Here is a 15,828-nt window from a genome sequence, read left to right as displayed (position 1 = left end):
GGCAGGGCCCAAGGTCAGGCAACAGAGCAGGCTCTTGCAAGGGGGAGCTGAGCCTGTGCCAGGGCTGGTGCTGTGCATGTGGGGTGTGGGGGGCGATGGACAGACACCCTCCAAGTGCTGGGGCAGGAGCTCCTTGCAGAGCGGGAGATGCCTCTGCCCTGCAGAACCAGGGCCTGGAGCCCTGACAGACCCCAGTGGGGCTGGTGCCATGGACAAAGGGAGGGGGTCTGGCTGCCCAAGCCCCCCATGGGGAACAAGAAGACAGCAGACAAGTGGGTAAAGTGCAGATCAACACAGCATTTAATGCTTGTCCTCCACTAGCTAACTGTCCACAGAAAGCCCACGGCAGCGTGGTCCAGGGACAGCAGCATGGGGAGCACAAACCCTGAGCCCCCCACGCCTTGGCCTGTGTGCAGTCTGGGGTCGGGAGCCCCAGGTGCCCGTCTGCGCCCCCCTGGCAGCATGGAGGAGGGGGCTTCACCGTGACTCCCCCCTGGGCAGCACCGCTGAGCCGGGCACAAGGAGCCCTGGATCGGATTCAAATTTGAAGCTTGCAACAAAACCCCCTCTGCAGCGAGGCACCGGGTCGGACCCTGCCATGTAAACGCCCCCCACCCGGGGCGGGTGGGAGGCAGTGGGGGCAGAGGCACGGATGCCCACCTCGCCCCACACGTGTCAGCAGGGGCCGAAGGCGCCATGCAGTCCTGGGCGGCGGGAGGCGTGGTACGGGACACACACCCCAGAGATAGGCACTGAAAGTCACGCACCATGTGCTTCTTCAACCGGACGGGCTGTGGCAGTCCCCGGGGGCAGGGGGGTAAACGAGTGTTGTTGGCACGTGGGCTGGCTGCCCCGGAGTGGCAGGTGTCCATCAGGAAAGGCCACGCTGCCACGGGGGTGATGGCAGCAACAGCAGCACCTTGGCAAGTCGCGTGTCTGGGAGCACGGATAGCCCAGCCCCAGAGCCACGAAGCGGGGAACGAATACTGGGGCCGGGCCGGATGCTGCCCACCGAGTGCCGTGAACAGAGACGAGGGAGGGGGCCATGCCTGGCCTTGTGCTGTCTCTGTGGCTCGTTGCCCTGACTTGAGGCCATCTGCTCAGCTCTGCCCGGGCACGGGGGCCGGCAGGCAGGACCCGCATGTGCAGAGGTGGGACTGCGCCCGAGTTTGGGGAGGGCGAGCTCTGCCCTCAGATGCAGGAGCTGCAGAGGACGCAGTGGGTTTCCCTCCTGTGCAGACAAGTCCGGGGCACCGCTGCAGACGGACAGATGCTGCTCCCCCCCTGCCGTGGAGCCCGGCTGTGCGGCTGGAGCCTGCCAGCTGCTGCGCCGAGAACCGGCCACCTCCCGGGTGATGCCACAGGCCTTGCGGCTCCAGTGCGACCCACCCCAAGGGCAAGGGGCAGGTGCCTCTGCAGAGCCCCTCTGGCCCCAGCCCCATCTGCACCTGCCGCTGCACCCGGGGCTGGCCCAGGCTGTGGGCAGGATCGAGGGGAGCGCTCTCCAATACAGCAGGGATGGGCAGCACGGAGCTGCCCCAAAGAGAGTCCCCAAGCCAAGGGCACCGCCGCAGCCTCCCCACCAACTGCAGCTGTGGTGGGAGCCCTGCCCGGGAGGTGCTGGACATGCCAGGGCCTGCGGCCAGGATCCTAGAAGACGTAGATTTTGTCGCGCTGGACGCAGTCGAGGTCATCATCCAGGGTCAGCAACACCTGCATGGGGATGGCAGCACTCAGGCAGGGCCAGTGTGGGGTCAGTACCCCCAGAGCCCTGGTCAGAGCCTGGCCCCAAGGCGAGTGAGGCAGCAGAGACACTCTCTGTCCCACCCCACCCTGCCGGTGCGGTGCTGGGGCACCCACCAGGAAGGAGCCGAACATGGCGATGGAGGAGAGGAAGTGCCAGATGTCGTGGTCGTCGAAGAAGTCCAGCAGGATGCAGTCCCTGTTGTGCTCCCGCGACTCAGCCGGGGTCTGCTGCAGGGGGCACAGGCGGAGCCGGCCGGTCACCCCCTGACCGCGACCACGACGGCCCTCCCAGCCTGGGGAGACGCCCTGGCCTGGCCACAGGGAGCCCCGCCGCGCCCCACTTACCTGCCAGGTGCTGAGACCCTGGAAGAAGAAGAAGAGGGCGAAGCCCCAGACCACGGAGGTGCAGACGATGCAGAGCAGCGGGATGAACTTGATGCGTTCCCCGCTCCGGAGCTGGGGGGAGATGGCACTGAGCGGGACGGTGCCCGGCTCCGGGAGCTTCCCCGCATGCACTGGGAAGAAGTGGGGGCTCCGGGGAGGCCACAGCCACTCAGCCTCCGGGGCAGGTGGCTCCCTCCCCCCTGACTGCATGGATGGAGGGCAAGAGGGGTGCAGGGGCCCTGGCTGCAGCAGCTGCAAGCAGGGACCGGTGGCCCTTGGTCCAGGCTCTCAACAGAGGAAACCTGGGGCTTGGCTAGTATCATCCCGTCGCCCACCCTGGGCCCCAGCTGCCCTCAGCACCGGGGGGCTCCAGTGGGTCTGGACAGCCCAGCTGTGGGGTGCCAGGGCAGGGGCAGGGTCCTGCCCACACCTTCATGATGATGTAGAAGGCGAAGTAGAGCAGCAGGTTGCAGATGCCGATGGCCAGCAGGTAGGAGGCAAAGTCATTGGGGCGGATGATGAGGCCGTAGGCAGCGCTGCGGGCAAGACGGGGTCAGGCAGGGCTGGGCAGTGCCCGCCTGGGGGGCAGCACTGCCCCTGCACCTCCTGCTGCAGCCACCGCCACAGCTTGGGAGACCAGCCTGGGCCCAGGCCTGCAGCAGAGGAGCACGTGGCTCTGGCCTGGGGGAGCAGTTTTCCCAGTGCCCACCCCCTCAGCGAGCTCCGCACCGGCCCTTCTCTCCCTCCACCCAGCACTGTGGACTTACAGGGACCAGTTGATGATGTTGCCCATGACCAGCAGCACCATCCGATCCTGTGGACAGACAGATGGACAGATAGGAAGGCCTGCCGCAGGGCTCGGGCACACGGTTCCCATGGCCCTGAGCCCTGGGGGGACCTCTGGCACGTCCCAGACACGAAGCAGGGAGCAGCAATGAAGGTGTCAATGTGCCAGCTCCAGAGCTCAGAGCTAAGGCCCCGGCTCCAGCACAAACCCAGTCCAGAACCGTGTCGGGTTGGGGTGCAGGGACTGGCGGGGCAGGGGTGTGGGTTTGGGCAGCCATCCGCCCCGGCTGCCCAGCTCAGAGCACGAGGCCCCAAGACAGCAGATCCATGGGGCGGGCAGGCTCGGGGCTGGCTCTGGGGGCACGGCCCATCCGCTCGGTGGATGTGCCGTGGAGAGCAGCAAGGCGAAGGGTGGGCGCCGGCACTCACCACGTACATGGGCCCACTGCACTGGCGGATGCAATCCGTGTACATCACGTGCACGATCCTGCGTGGGATCCCCGAGTCTGCAGAGAGAGCCAGCATGGGCGCGAGCAGAGCTGGTGCCCTGGGCGAGGGGAGGGAGGTGGAGCCGATGCCCCAAGGAGGGTGCCCAGGACAGCGGTGCTCCGAACCCTTCCCCTGCAATACACCCCAGCGCCTGGACCCAGACCCCCTGTCCCAGGGGCCAGGCAGGGCCACGTCGGCTACACATGAGGTCAGCTAAAGGCTCTGCCGGTGATGTGTGTGGCTGGAGATGTCGGTGAGCACAGCTGGGGACACCGGGAGGTCACCAGGACCCAGCTGGACGTCTGGGCCATCCTGATGCCAGCCCTCCCTCCCTCCCCACCCAGCCCCAGCGGGGCCCTCACCCAGCTTCCAGCGGCCCATGTAGTAGAGCTGCGTGCTCAGAAGCAGGGTGGCGAAGATGTGGATGACGGAGAAGACAATCCAGAACACCGTGTTCCCTCTGCCAAAGACCTGCCGGCGGGACGGCGATGAGCACAGCTGGACAGAGCCTGGTGCCCACGCCTAGAGAAGCCGTCAGCCCTGGCACTAGGTTTCCCAAGGTCTGATGCTTTGGAGGGGACCGCGTGGAGTCCAAAGCCCACCCAGAGCCCCGTTGGCTCCCATGGACTATGCAGAGCTTGGTCCCTTGGCGACAGAGCCCATGGGTTTTGCACCACACCAACAGGACCAAGGTGCAGCACACAGGGGCTTAAGTGACATCGGGCAGCACCTCCATCCCACCCCCAAGGATGCTGCTAGTGGGACCAGGGACCTGCCACGTGCTCGCAGGGGCTTGCAGGGCCCCGGCTCCCATGGGGACAGATGAGCCCGGCACTCACCACCCCGACGACGGAGAAGAAGATGACGACGGCCAGGCAGGCATAGGCGCTGTAGGCGCTGGCATTGATGTCGGGGTGGCGCTTCTGGTACAGCTTCAGCATGCAGAGCCCCGCAATCATGTACATGAAGGAGGTGTCTGCAACGGGAGGGGTTGGCTGAGCCGCGGCAGCAATGCGCCGAGGCCGCGGGTCGTCTGCAGCCGGTCGCCGCCAGCCCTGGGACAGGGAGGGAGCTGGGCAGGGGGGTGTGGGACCGCAGCTCGGAGAGGGCTGGCACTCACCGAACTGAAAGTTAGTGTAGTTGGGGCAGACGTGGTAGCAGGCGCTGAGCAGTCCCTCCATCATCAGCGCCGTGCCCATGGCATAGAAGAGCCCAAAGTGCTTGGGGATGCCACACTCCTGCGGCGAGGGAAGGACGGCATGCTCAGGCAGACAGACAGATGGACAGGGCCCAGCAGATCCCTGCCAGGCATGCTCAGGGGCTCAGCCATCCCCAGCCGCACCCTGGGTCGCAGCACCCAGCCTGGCTGGCACCCCGGGCAAGCCCTCCCGTGGCTCCCCCCTGTCCCAAGCCCTGGGGTCTGCTCCTGCGAACGCCGCAGGGGCGTCTCTCACCAGGGCATTGGTGTCACTGCGCATCAACGCCCGGTTGTAGTGGATCTCCCGCTGCAGGATAATGAGCAGGAAGAGCAGGCCCAGCAGGATGTAGCCCAGGTTGCTCAGGATGTTGTTGAAGGCGCTGGCGGGGAGCAGGCCCATCTGCGTCAGTGCCCCAGCACCCGCAGCACAGACCCCTCCACCTCCAGATCACAGCTGCCCAGGGGTGGCTGGGGTGGACCCACCCATCCCCTGCCAGCGCTGCCGCCCTGCGTCCAGACCCCGCTGCCTCCCTCCCAGGCACACCCTCCCCTCTGCTGTCCTGCAGCTCCAGCTGCTGCTATGGGGCCATCCTGCCCCATAGCCCTCAGCCAGCTGTGTCCAGCTGCAGCAGGGAGCCTGGGGGGTGCTGTGGCCGGGGACCATGCCTGCGGGGCACGGCCCTGGCTCAGTGCTGGCTCCTACCTGAGGTTGCCCAGTGGGTGGGCGCAGAGGAAGTTGTAGTAGCAAATGTCCTGATTGCCCGTAACGTTCACCACCTGGACCCAGGAGCAGAGAGCGCATGGGGGGATGAGCAGGGGGCAGAGCCCGAGCTGCCCAGGACCTGGGGGGCTCCGTCTGGGGATTGTGGAAGGGGACGGTTCCCTCGTGGGTCCATGGATTGGCAGCTGGTGGAGCGGGGAGCCTGGGCTGCAGATTCACACAGCCCCTGGCAGCACCGGGCAGGCAGAGCCCAGCACCAGCCCAGTCCTCTGATGAGGCTGCAGGGCAGGACTTGGGGTGTGGGCATCCCCCAGGCACCGGCCGGGCAGTGCAGAGCGAGGCCGGGGCTGCACGTACCGTCTGGTAGGTGATGACCAGCTGAATGACCGGGAGGGCGTAGAACACGGCGATGGTGGCGATGTTCCTGCAAGAGGCACCGTGAGCTGGGCAGGTGCTGGCGGCACCTCCAGCCCAGTCCCTTCCCCGCACACAGGGCTGGGGCAATGCAGCGCGGCACTGCCACGGACGGGCAATGCAGCGCGGTGCCTGCGCTGCAGAGGAGCCAGCTCCCGGGGCAGCTGACTCGGACCTCAGGCCGACCTCCAGCCACTGCGGGGCTGAGCAGGGCTCTGAGTGCGAGGGCAAACAGGAGGTGCCCCCTGCACCTCCACACTCTTCCCCAGCTCACCAGAAGTAGATCTGGTACTTCTTCCGCAGCACGCGCTTGTCCTTTCGGGCCAGGTCTGCCACGGACAGGTATTTCTGTGGGGAGAGATGGGTCAGCGGGGCCGGCACGGAGAATGCAGGGGTGGGTAGGACAGGGCACCCCAGGGTCAGGCAAGTAACCAAGGCAGAGCCCATCCGCCAGCAGCCTCAGCACGCAGGCAGGAGGACACCCCCAAGCCCTGGGCTGGCCGGCACCCGTTGTTCCCTAGCACTGCCCCAGAGCCACGGCCACTGTCCCTACCCCACCCCACCCCACCCCACCCCCTGCCCCACAGCACTGCCTGCAACACTGCCCCTGCCCTGCAGACCTTGGTGCGGATGACGTTCTTGTCGGAGTCGATGTCGGCCAGCGTGTCGTAGTCGTCCTCCTCCACGGAGCTGAGCGAGTCCAAGCGGGGCCGGCTGGCCACGTTCTCCAGCGACCGCTCTGCATGGCGAGAGGGGCAGCAGCGTCACCCGGGGCCACGGTGCCGTGGCCCCCGCGGCACAGCCTGAATCAATTGGATCGAGCCAATCACGGCACCGAACGTGCCCCTGCTCATTCGGGGGGGCACAGCTCAGTGCAAAGGGACCCGTGGGCACCTGGGACAGCTGCTCTGCCCCGGGCGAGAGAATCCCCCCAGCACCGGGGGCGGCTCGCTGGGGTCCCGCTGTCCTTCTCGCCCCTCGCGCCGGGAATCACCAGTGCACTGAGCTGAACATGCATGCCAGGGCAATCGAAGCCCCAGCAGTGCATTCCCTGCTGATTAGGGGTCATTTTGGTCCGGGTGCGAGACATCGCCCCTGGCAGGTCCCAGCCAGGACATGGGCGCTCGGTGGGTGTCATGCGGGTGCCTCACGCTTTCTGAGGGGCGGCTCGATGGCGTGCCAGGGCCAAAGCCAAGAGCACACGCAGCTGCCTGCTGAAGGGAGCAGTGCCACGGCCCCCAACCCCATGCAGGGAGCGCTGCTTGGCGCACACCTGGCACCAGGCTCGGGGTGAATCCCCCGCTCTGGGAGCAGGCGCTGGCCGGCGTCACCAGGAGCCATTGCACTCCCTGCCCCCGGGGAGCACGCCCCTCAGAAAGCGCGGGGTGGGGACGGGGGTCCTGCAGGCTTCACGCTACCAGCTCAGACCCAGGCAGGTGCCGAGGGGCAGAGGGAGAGCCCCTGGGGTGTCCCTACCCTTCCCCGTGCTCCCAGAGGCCTGAGCTGCCAAAAGGGGCTTGACCCAGCGGGGCCGGGGAGCACCATTGGGCCTGGGCCTGCCTGGCACCGTGAAGCCGGGCAGTGCGGCAGGGGGGATCGATCGGGGCTCCCTAGAGCCTGCTCTGCTTAGCCTCAGCATCTACCCATCGCAATGGCCAGGTGCCTCGTCTGGCTGGAGGAGACGCGTCGCTTGAACGGGTCCTGCCCTTCAAAGGAAAGCGAGAGTTACCGGGATGGGATCGGGACGGCGCTGGCTCCCCGGGGGTCAGGCCCAGCTTCGCCTTGCAGAGGGCAGCGGGGCTCGGAGGGCGCAGGGGGCTGGTGTGAGACCAGGGCGATGGGTGGGTCTGAGTGCAGATGAAACCCTGGGGCAGACGCCCCCGGGCCAAGTCCTTTAAGCAAAGCTGGGCAGGTCCCGCTCGGGGCTGCTGAACACGGACAGGATGCTCCAGGCAGGCCAAGCCCAGCTCTGCCCGGTGCCATCAGAGGGGCTCGGGTTGGCTGGCAGAGCTGGACCCTCCCCAGCCTGGCGGGGCACAGGCTGCGACTCACCTGCGTACGCGTAGGAGACCTCCGTGGAGCCCATGCTGTCCGTGACGCCCTCGGTGCTCAGGGTGGAGCCGTTCTCTGGAAGGAGGCAGAATCGGGGGTCAAGGCCCAGCCAGGAGTGGACTCCTGGCAAGCAGAGGGAAGGTGCGGGCGCCCACAGGGCAGGGATAGAAGGACAAGACTGCCGCAGCCGGACTCCCTGCCTCTCCCAGCACCGTCGAAGGGACAGGGAGGAAGGAGGCGCTGGGCGCAGGGTCAGGGACGGACCCGACCCGTGTCACTGGAGCCCCACGGCCCGAGGCAGCCACCAGCAAGCGGGGGCTGGTGCCACCCATGCCAAGCGAGCGACCTGATCTCCCCAGGCCTGCTCCTGCTGTGGATCAGCCCCGGGTGCTCAGAGCCAGTACTCACCGAAGGAGCCGTAGCCGTAGCCGTCATAGGGACGCCCGAGGAGAGAGTCGGGGGTGGCGCGGGCATGGCCTGCAAGGCAGAGCACAACCCCAGGTCAGCAGCTGACGGCCCGTGCGTTGCCAGCGTGCACACGCACCCCGGGCGCAGGGGCCGGAGGGTTTCTGAGTGAGTGAGGCTGGGGCAGGCTGCAGCTCTCTGGGGGACAGGACCCGGGCAAAGCCAAGCAGGAGGAGCCTGCATAGCCCCAGACTGGACCCTGGGTCCTGCCCTGCCTACCCGGGACCGCCACCTGCACAGGGTCACACTGGGCAGACGCGTCCCCGCACCGGAAGGGTTCAACCGTCTGTGAGGAGTTTGCAGCCTGGAGCTCCAGACTTACCCAGTAAAGATGCTGGGAGGGGAAATTCCCCCAAGAGAGATGCAGGCACAGAGACAGAGACAGACAGACAGACCGACAGACAGACACAGGCAGTCAGTGACCCTGCCACTTCCCCAGCCGGAGTCCCCGAACCGCAGGGCCACGGAGCGCAGGCCCCGGCGTGGCAGTCCGGCCCATCCCGCAGGCATGCACACAGGACCGGGACTCTGCACCGGAGAGCGGGGGCCAACTCAGAGCCAGCTGAGCAGCGAGCCGCGCTGGAGCCCCTCGTGGGGGAAAGGTCCCGACCACAGGGAAGATGTCACGGGGGGAGCGATTCCCACCAATGCAGACCGGGGCCCGGGGGGCCTGCGTGTCCAGAGAGCAGAGGGAAAGCTCCAGGCAGACAACAAGGCAAAGGGTCCCCAACACTCCCCTCCCCGAGTCGCGCCCGCAGCTCCAGCCGTTCCCCTACCCGTGTCGGTGCTGGGCGAGCCCAGGGCAGCCAGGAGCCCTTTCTTCTTCTGCTGTCTGCAAGACAGAGGAGACCTTAGCCAGCAGGTCTAGGGCATCTCAGCTTCCCCAGCCCCAGCTCTGGCAGCCCAGGCCCCATTGGGCCCTGCGATGGATGGAGGCTGCCCAGGGAGGTCCCATGCCAGCAAGAGTGACCTGTTCACAGGGCCCGTGTGGAGACAGCCATGCCGGGCTGTCATGGAGGGAGGGACCGTGGTGCTGGCTGGGTATTAATGTATTAATGCCACCCAGCCCGGTGCCCAGGTAGCCATCGGAGAGGCTCTGGTTCACTGGCTGCCGTCAGGCCCTAGCTCGTGGAGGCAGGAGGGCGATTCCCAGCTTGGTGGACAATCGCCATGTGCAGCTCCGTGCACCGTGTCACAGCGCAGGGCCACGGACTCCAGCTGCCAGGCAGCAGAAATAACGAGGACTTGGGGGTGGGGGCAGCTGCCCAGTGCCTGGCTTCGCAGCCAACGGAGCCGAGCCGCCGGCATCGTCGCAGCAGCCTGCGGCGGGCTGGATGGGGCGGCGCGCGGGCGCTCACCTGCAGCTTTTCCAGCAGGCGATGAGCAGCGTCAGCGCGTAGAAGGAGAGGAAGATGCCCAGGCAGAAGAGCATGCCGCTAACGTAGGCCTCCGCTGCAGGGACAACGAGCGGGGAGGGGGCTCAGCCCGGGGCATGGCACCCGCCCCAGGCCCCAGCTCACTCTGCCCCAGGACCTCTGGACAGACCATGCCCGTGGGCTCCCATCCTGCTGTCCGACAAAGGCCCCAGCCCCTGGCCCAGCTACGGCCACCCCACGGAGGGTGGAGATCCCCTTCCCAGCTATGGAAACAAGCGCTGCTGTCCCGGCCTCAGCTGCCAGGGCCCGGACGCCTGCCCCAACAGCCAGGGGAGCCCAGCCGGTCCCGCAGCGATCCTGCTGCCCCGCAGGGAGGGCGTCGAGCATCCCGGGCATGGCAGCCCAGGCATCGCCGCTGAGGGCAACGGGTTCACACGGAGCAACCCCACCCCTACCACCGCCCGCCGCTTACAGGTAATAGCAGGTGACACCACCACCTCCAGCGCCTTCTGCCGATTGCCTTGATCTACGGGTTCGTCTGGAAAAGCAAAAGGCCAGATGTCACCGTGCCGGCACGCTGCTCGAGCAGACCTGGCTCCCGCGCCCCAGCCCACCTCGCCCGTACCTTTGGAGAAGGGGTAGTAACGCAGATTCCCGCCACAGGCCTCGTCCTCCGTCTTCACCACCACCACCACGTAGAAGCTGTTGCTGGGGAAATCCTTCCTCTGCCGCCGCCCCGGGAAGGAGAGAGCAGGGTCACCGGGAGCAGCTGGCGGGGTCACCGGGAGCGCTCTGGGGCAGCCGACCGGCCTGGGGCTCTGGGCGAGTGGCTTGGGCTGATGCCAGGGCTGCCACGAAAGCAGATCCACGTGCCCTGTGCCGTGGGCACTGGATGAACCACAGGGGCATGAATGGGGGCAGACAAACTGGATGGCCGGGGCTGTAGGGAAAGGGCCAACATGCTGGTGCAAGCGAGGCCGTGGGGAGCGCGTCTCTCCGATAACACCTCCAGCCTCTGCTAATTGATGCTACCCGACACCGGAGCTCGCGGCGCGGCCGGGCTCGCAGACTGCTGCCAGCAGAGCCGTGCCAGCGGGTGGGACGGCAGCCGGCGCTCCCTACCTGCACGGTGATGGCCGCCTTCTTGGTCATGGTCTGGTACATCCCGATGAAGGCCACGTTGTTGTCCAGGTCGTAGACGGGGCACTGCGGGGGCCGCAGGGAGCAGAGTCAGCGGCAGAGAACAGCCGGCGCCTCCGTGGCTGGGCCAAGGGAGGGGGCACAAAAAGGGATCCCAGCGCCTGCCCCCCACTACACACCAGGATGTCCTGGATGGAGATGACGGAGCAGGGGAAGGCCATGGCCGAGGTCACCTTCACAATCACCGAGTCCACCCCCTTCGGGAACACATACTTGAAGTACTGCGCGGGGGAGAAAGGGCCCGTTACTGCCAGGGTGACGCTGCCTGCTCCCACCCCTGCCCCTCGACCCCTCGCTGCTGCACCCGCCCGAGATGCCAGGTCAGAGGCAGAGGCAGGCAAAGGACACGGGGGCCTGGTCCTTGCACAGCCCCTTCCCCCAGCGAGGACACAAGTGCTGCACACGTGCCCCCCTCGACTCCCTGCCGCGGCCCCGGGTGCTGGGAGGGCATTACCTGTGGCTGGGCGGCCGTGGCATTGAAGCTGAACCGTTCGTCCGTCCTGTGCAGAGAGAGCGTCAGAATCGGGAGCGAGAGGAGGGAGAGCGCCCCGTCCTGCACGGCCAAGACTCTGTGGCCCACCGCCCCCCATGCCCGCGTCCAGCCGGTGAAAGGCAGCGGGGCCGGCCGGCCTGCTCCAGGTCCAGGGCTGGCTGCCGGGAAGGCTGCCAAGGCAAGCGGGAGGCTGCGGAGGCTGGGGGGCAGAGCATGGCCGGGGGGCATCTCCCTGCCCATCACCTGAGCACGAAGTTCTCCACGCGGGTGGCCCGTAGCTGGTAGGACGCGTTCCTCACGGACAGTGTGGACACGTCCACGTAGAAGAACTGCGTCTCCAACTCGGTCTTGACCTGGGGCTGGCACAGCGTACGGCTCACGTCCTGGTACATGTACTTCCTCTGGTAGCTGCACAGCGGGGGCGCGCAGGCTGGTCACTCGGGGGCACCGGCAGAGCTCCCAGCCACCGCCCAACAGAGCGGCTCCATCACCACCCCTCCAGCACCTCGGGGAGCACCCTGCACGGCCCCCTGTGCCACACACGGCCCAGCAGGATGCCCAGGGAGAGGACTCAGGGCTGGGCATGGAGCTGCCCCAAGCAGACCCCTTGCGCCAGTGCTGCCTTGTGCCCAGCCAGGCGGAGGAGTCCCCGGGGCCTCCAGCACTGTGGCATGGGCCCACCAGCCCAGGGTCGCACCGCACAGGGGTACTTACAGGCCCCGCAGGATCAGCGGCACCTGGAAGGACACCACTGCCTCCTTCTGCCTCACCACGAAGAGCACGGGCGTGTCCTTCAGCTTGGACAGCACATTCACCGACACCCGGATGCCCTCGGTCTGCGGGCAAAGCAAGGGGGAGGCTGGCCTGGCTCACGCCCTCCAGGCCAGCTCCCCGCCTGCCCCAAGCTGCAAAACACCTTCAGGCAGAGCCCCTGCCTGGCACCGGGGCTTCCTGGGGGACGTGGTGCTGGAGGAGAACGGGGACGTGCCCGCTTTGCACCGCCAGTGACCTTCCAAGTGCCACCGGTGCCCGGCACAGCCCTCAAGAGCCCCCGGGACAGGGCACGGCCAGCACCACAGCCACCCTAGCCACTGCCCTGTGCGGCAGGTGAATTTGCAGCCCCAGAGTCCCGGAGCCCAGTGGGAGCCCAGGGCTGCGGGCGCTTCCCTCGCCGCTCAGCCCTGCCTGACAAATCTGCTGTTTGCAGACAGGAGAAGCAAAGGCCCCACGAGCGACTTTCTGCTTGTGGGGGGCGAGCAGAGCAGCGCTGCAGGGAGAGGGTCCCGCCAGGCCAGACCCACAGCCCTGGGCGCAGGGGAGGGGTGGGCGCAGCGCCCGCCATGAATGTGCAAGGTGCTCGGGACCCAGCCCGGCAGCCGAGGCAAGGACCTGAAGTACCTCCCCAGCGCCGATCAAGTCACTTCCCTGCAGTGTGTGCAACCCAGCCCGGCCTGTTGTGCAAACCCGGGGAACGGGAAGTGGGACAGAGCTGAGACTTGAGCAACCGAGGGATGGGGCACGGAGAGAGGCGTGCTGCCCCGGGGGAACTCCAGGTCCCCTGGCCGGGCGATGGTGGGGCACAGAGACTGGACCCGCAGCACAGCTCTCTGCCCCCCGCGCACAGCTGGGCCGGACCAGGCTGGAGCAGAGCGGCACGTTGGGGCGCGGGCCGCAGCCCTCACCCCGTTCCCTTGTCAGCGCCCCAACCCGCCCTGTGTGGCCCCAGGCAGGGGCCGGCTGCCCACCCCGACCTGGTGCTCACCCTGTTCCTCAGCACGGTGTGGTTGAAGGTGTAGATGTTCACCAGCTCGCTGTTCACCCAGTCCGAGTAGATCTTGTCAAACTCGGCCTCCTTCTGGGAGACGGTCTTGGCAGGCGGGGGCTCGGGCAGCACCGGCGCCAGCAGCAGCAGGACGAGGGGCAGGCGCAGGGCCAGCATGGCCGGATCCCCGGCGCTTCTCCCGGGGCTGGTGCTGGTGCTGGCGCTGGCGCTGGGCGCGGGCAACTTCCAGCATCACCAGGGGCAGCAGCCTTTAGACCTGGCCACATTGAGCAATCTGGACCATTTCCTGCTGCGCCGGCCAGGCGCCCAGTGGGAGGGGACGCCTCTGACTCAGGCTGGCGCAGGCCAGGCCAGGCCAGGCCAGGGCGGGTCACAGGTGCCTTGGGGTGCAGCTTCCGGGGGCCTGGGTCACGGGTGTCCCTGGGGCTCAGCTCCCGGGGAAGGATGGCAGCACGCGACCCTGGTCAGGCTGGCAGGTGGCCCCCTGCCCCAGCCCTCCCCTGCCCGGCCGCAAGCCCCCAGGCCTAGCCCGGCCGCAAGCCCCAGCCCCGCTGCAGCCCCCCAGGCCCACCCCGGCTGCAAGCGCCCAGCCCGCCCCAAGGCCCCCGGCCCCGGCCCCGGCCCCGGCCCCGGCCCCAGCCCCCCTGGCCCCGGCCGATACTTTGTGTCCTCCGAGTGCAACAAGCCCGGCTGTAAACACTGGGTTGCAGGTGACGTCACCCGGCTGACACACTCTTAAAGGGCCAGGCCGCAGGAGGCTCCTGCAGGGGGGGCCTGCTGGGGGCGGGGGAGGATGGGGCTTGCCCCTCCCCGTGCAGCCCCCCATGCTGGGGAAGGGGCCGGGAAGGCGAGTGCTCTGCAAAGCCCGAGGTGGGCTGCATGGCCCCCCCTTCCCAGGGGCTGGAGATACGGGGCGGTGGGCACTGGTGGGGGACGAGCTAGTTAGCAGCAGGGGGAGGATTTCCTACAGCCCCCAGCCCCATGGCGGGCATTGGGGCAAGACCGGCTGCAGCCCCAGCCCCGTTGGTGTCAGCGCGGCGGCCAAGGGGGAGCGTTGGTACCAGGCAGAGGGAATCAGCCTCGTCCAGCGCGGGGTGGCTGCAGGGATCCTGCTCAGGCCTCGGCGCTCAGCGCCTGGACCCTCTGGCTAGGCTGCACTGGGGGAGCAGGGCCACCAAGGCCTCCTGCCACGGCTCCAGCTGCTGGGGAGCGGGGGCACTTGCCCGCAAGCTGCTGGCGGGGGCGTTGCACGGCCCAGCCTTCGCCTGGCCTCTGCCCTCTGCCTAGCAGGCACTTAGCACTGGTCAGTCCAGCGGTCCTGGAGCCGTGGGCATTTCTGAGCATGTCTCCATCCAGGTTTGGGGCCCATTGCTTTGGCATATGGTGCTGCCTTTTGTATGGGGCAGGGCTCTGTTTTTACCCCTTTTGCAGCATCACGCCAGACCTGCTCCTTGAGGTGTCAGGAAGGCCCGTGAATGCAAGTCCAGGCTGCAGTGGCCTTGCCTGAAAGGGCTATTGGCCTGTTTTGCTTTCCCGTTGCCAATCAGCAGAAGATGCATTTGGAAAAGAAGGCATGGCTGGAACCCAGCTGGGAAAAGCGGTTGTGCGGCAGAGCTCTCCAAGCAGGAGGGACCAAGGCGGGCAGCAGCCCCCCGGAGAGTGCCCCCTCGCCCCGTGTGCCCCGACTGCTCGCCCCTGCCTGGGGAGTGGTGCATTGGCCACACACAGCAAAGCCGGCGCCCGGCTGTCGCCTCTCCAGAGCAGCAGCCCTTCAGGCAACCAGCACCTCTCACCCCGGCGAAGGCCTCGCCCTGCGCTCAAGGGACAGATCACACTCATCTGTCTCATCGGACACCGCAGCCACACTCACAGCTCCCCCCTCACCCCGTGGCTCCGTGACAGCAATGGTGCTTGGAAGCATTTCTGCAAGGATCCAGTTCCTTGTAAGGTACCTCTGCATCTTCCTGCAAGGAGAGATTCTGCTTAGGGTTCATCTCCGCTCGCCAGCAGGCACACTTGAGATGTGCTTGCTCTGCCTGGGGCAGAAGGCAAATCCTGAAGAAGTAGAGAGCACATTTGTCTCATCTCACATCCCAACACGCTCCGTGTGCTGCAGCAAGGGGACAGACTGCCCCTCACATTGCCCCGGGGAGTACAGGAGCAAAAGGAAAACCCTACCAGGGCTGAGCTGCAACGCACAGTCAGATGCAGCAGGTAACTCTTCACATCTGGGCCAGCAGCAGCCACTGTTCCCTCTTAGAGGGAGACCTTAGTTCAGCTTATCGCTGGTACCATGAGTCACGCCGCTGGCTTGTGGGGGAGGTTTCCAGCCAGAAGCAAAGCATCTGCCACATCTTCTTGAGTGCCGCCACTTGGTTGCACCTGTGTAGGACCCTCCCCTGCCAACGTGCACATCCACAGGGCACAGTGCGAGCAACGTGGGAACAAACAGCAAGACAGTGGCAGGTGACAGCAGAATGACGCTAGAGGGCACTCCGGCCTCCCATCCAGGGGCTGTCGCTGCCAGGGCCCACACGGATGGGAGCACAGCCCCCTGCGAATGTTAGACAGGAGTGCGAGGGGGATCTGGGAGGCCAGAGGGGACATTTCTTTGGCCTTTTCACTCGGACCTTGGGTTTTTGCCTGGAGATCGCTGCAAAACTACCTTTCATTTATTTAGAGCATCCGCTGTCACCCAGGTTCCCAAAACAAGGGGCAAGC

General features: G+C 66.9%; 1 protein-coding gene across 5 annotated transcripts; it reads right to left on the bottom strand.

The window, feature by feature from the left end:
• Positions 1–277: 277 nt before the first annotated feature.
• Positions 278–13,630, bottom strand: SIDT2 (SID1 transmembrane family member 2). Of its 5 annotated transcripts, XM_019480678.2 has the most exons (28): positions 13,087–13,628; positions 12,039–12,160; positions 11,568–11,732; positions 11,286–11,331; positions 10,951–11,052; positions 10,754–10,837; positions 10,257–10,356; positions 10,104–10,169; positions 9,614–9,707; positions 9,032–9,087; positions 8,578–8,589; positions 8,199–8,267; positions 7,791–7,865; positions 7,382–7,444; positions 6,359–6,477; positions 6,013–6,086; positions 5,682–5,748; positions 5,307–5,380; positions 4,860–4,983; positions 4,526–4,643; positions 4,245–4,381; positions 3,768–3,876; positions 3,346–3,422; positions 2,898–2,944; positions 2,561–2,666; positions 2,092–2,202; positions 1,861–1,974; positions 278–1,713 (listed from the first exon to the last, which is right to left on the bottom strand). In XM_019480678.2, exons 1-28 carry the CDS (start codon positions 13,261–13,263, stop codon positions 1,651–1,653), a joined length of 2,571 nt encoding a protein of 856 aa, XP_019336223.1. In that variant the 5' UTR covers positions 13,264–13,628; the 3' UTR covers positions 278–1,650. The 5 variants fall into 5 exon arrangements, with proteins under 5 accessions (XP_019336223.1, XP_019336224.1, XP_014453668.1 ...); XM_019480679.2 differs by lacking the exon at positions 8,578–8,589; XM_014598182.3 differs by lacking the exon at positions 7,382–7,444 and having other exon boundaries at positions 13,087–13,627.
• Between the last annotated feature and the right edge of the window lie 2,198 nt (positions 13,631–15,828).

The sequence above is a fragment of the Alligator mississippiensis genome, chromosome 16 (genome assembly GCF_030867095.1).
Source record: "Alligator mississippiensis isolate rAllMis1 chromosome 16, rAllMis1, whole genome shotgun sequence".
In the NCBI taxonomy this organism is placed as follows: domain Eukaryota; kingdom Metazoa; phylum Chordata; order Crocodylia; family Alligatoridae; genus Alligator; species Alligator mississippiensis.
This window is presented reverse-complemented; position numbering and strand designations above follow the sequence as displayed.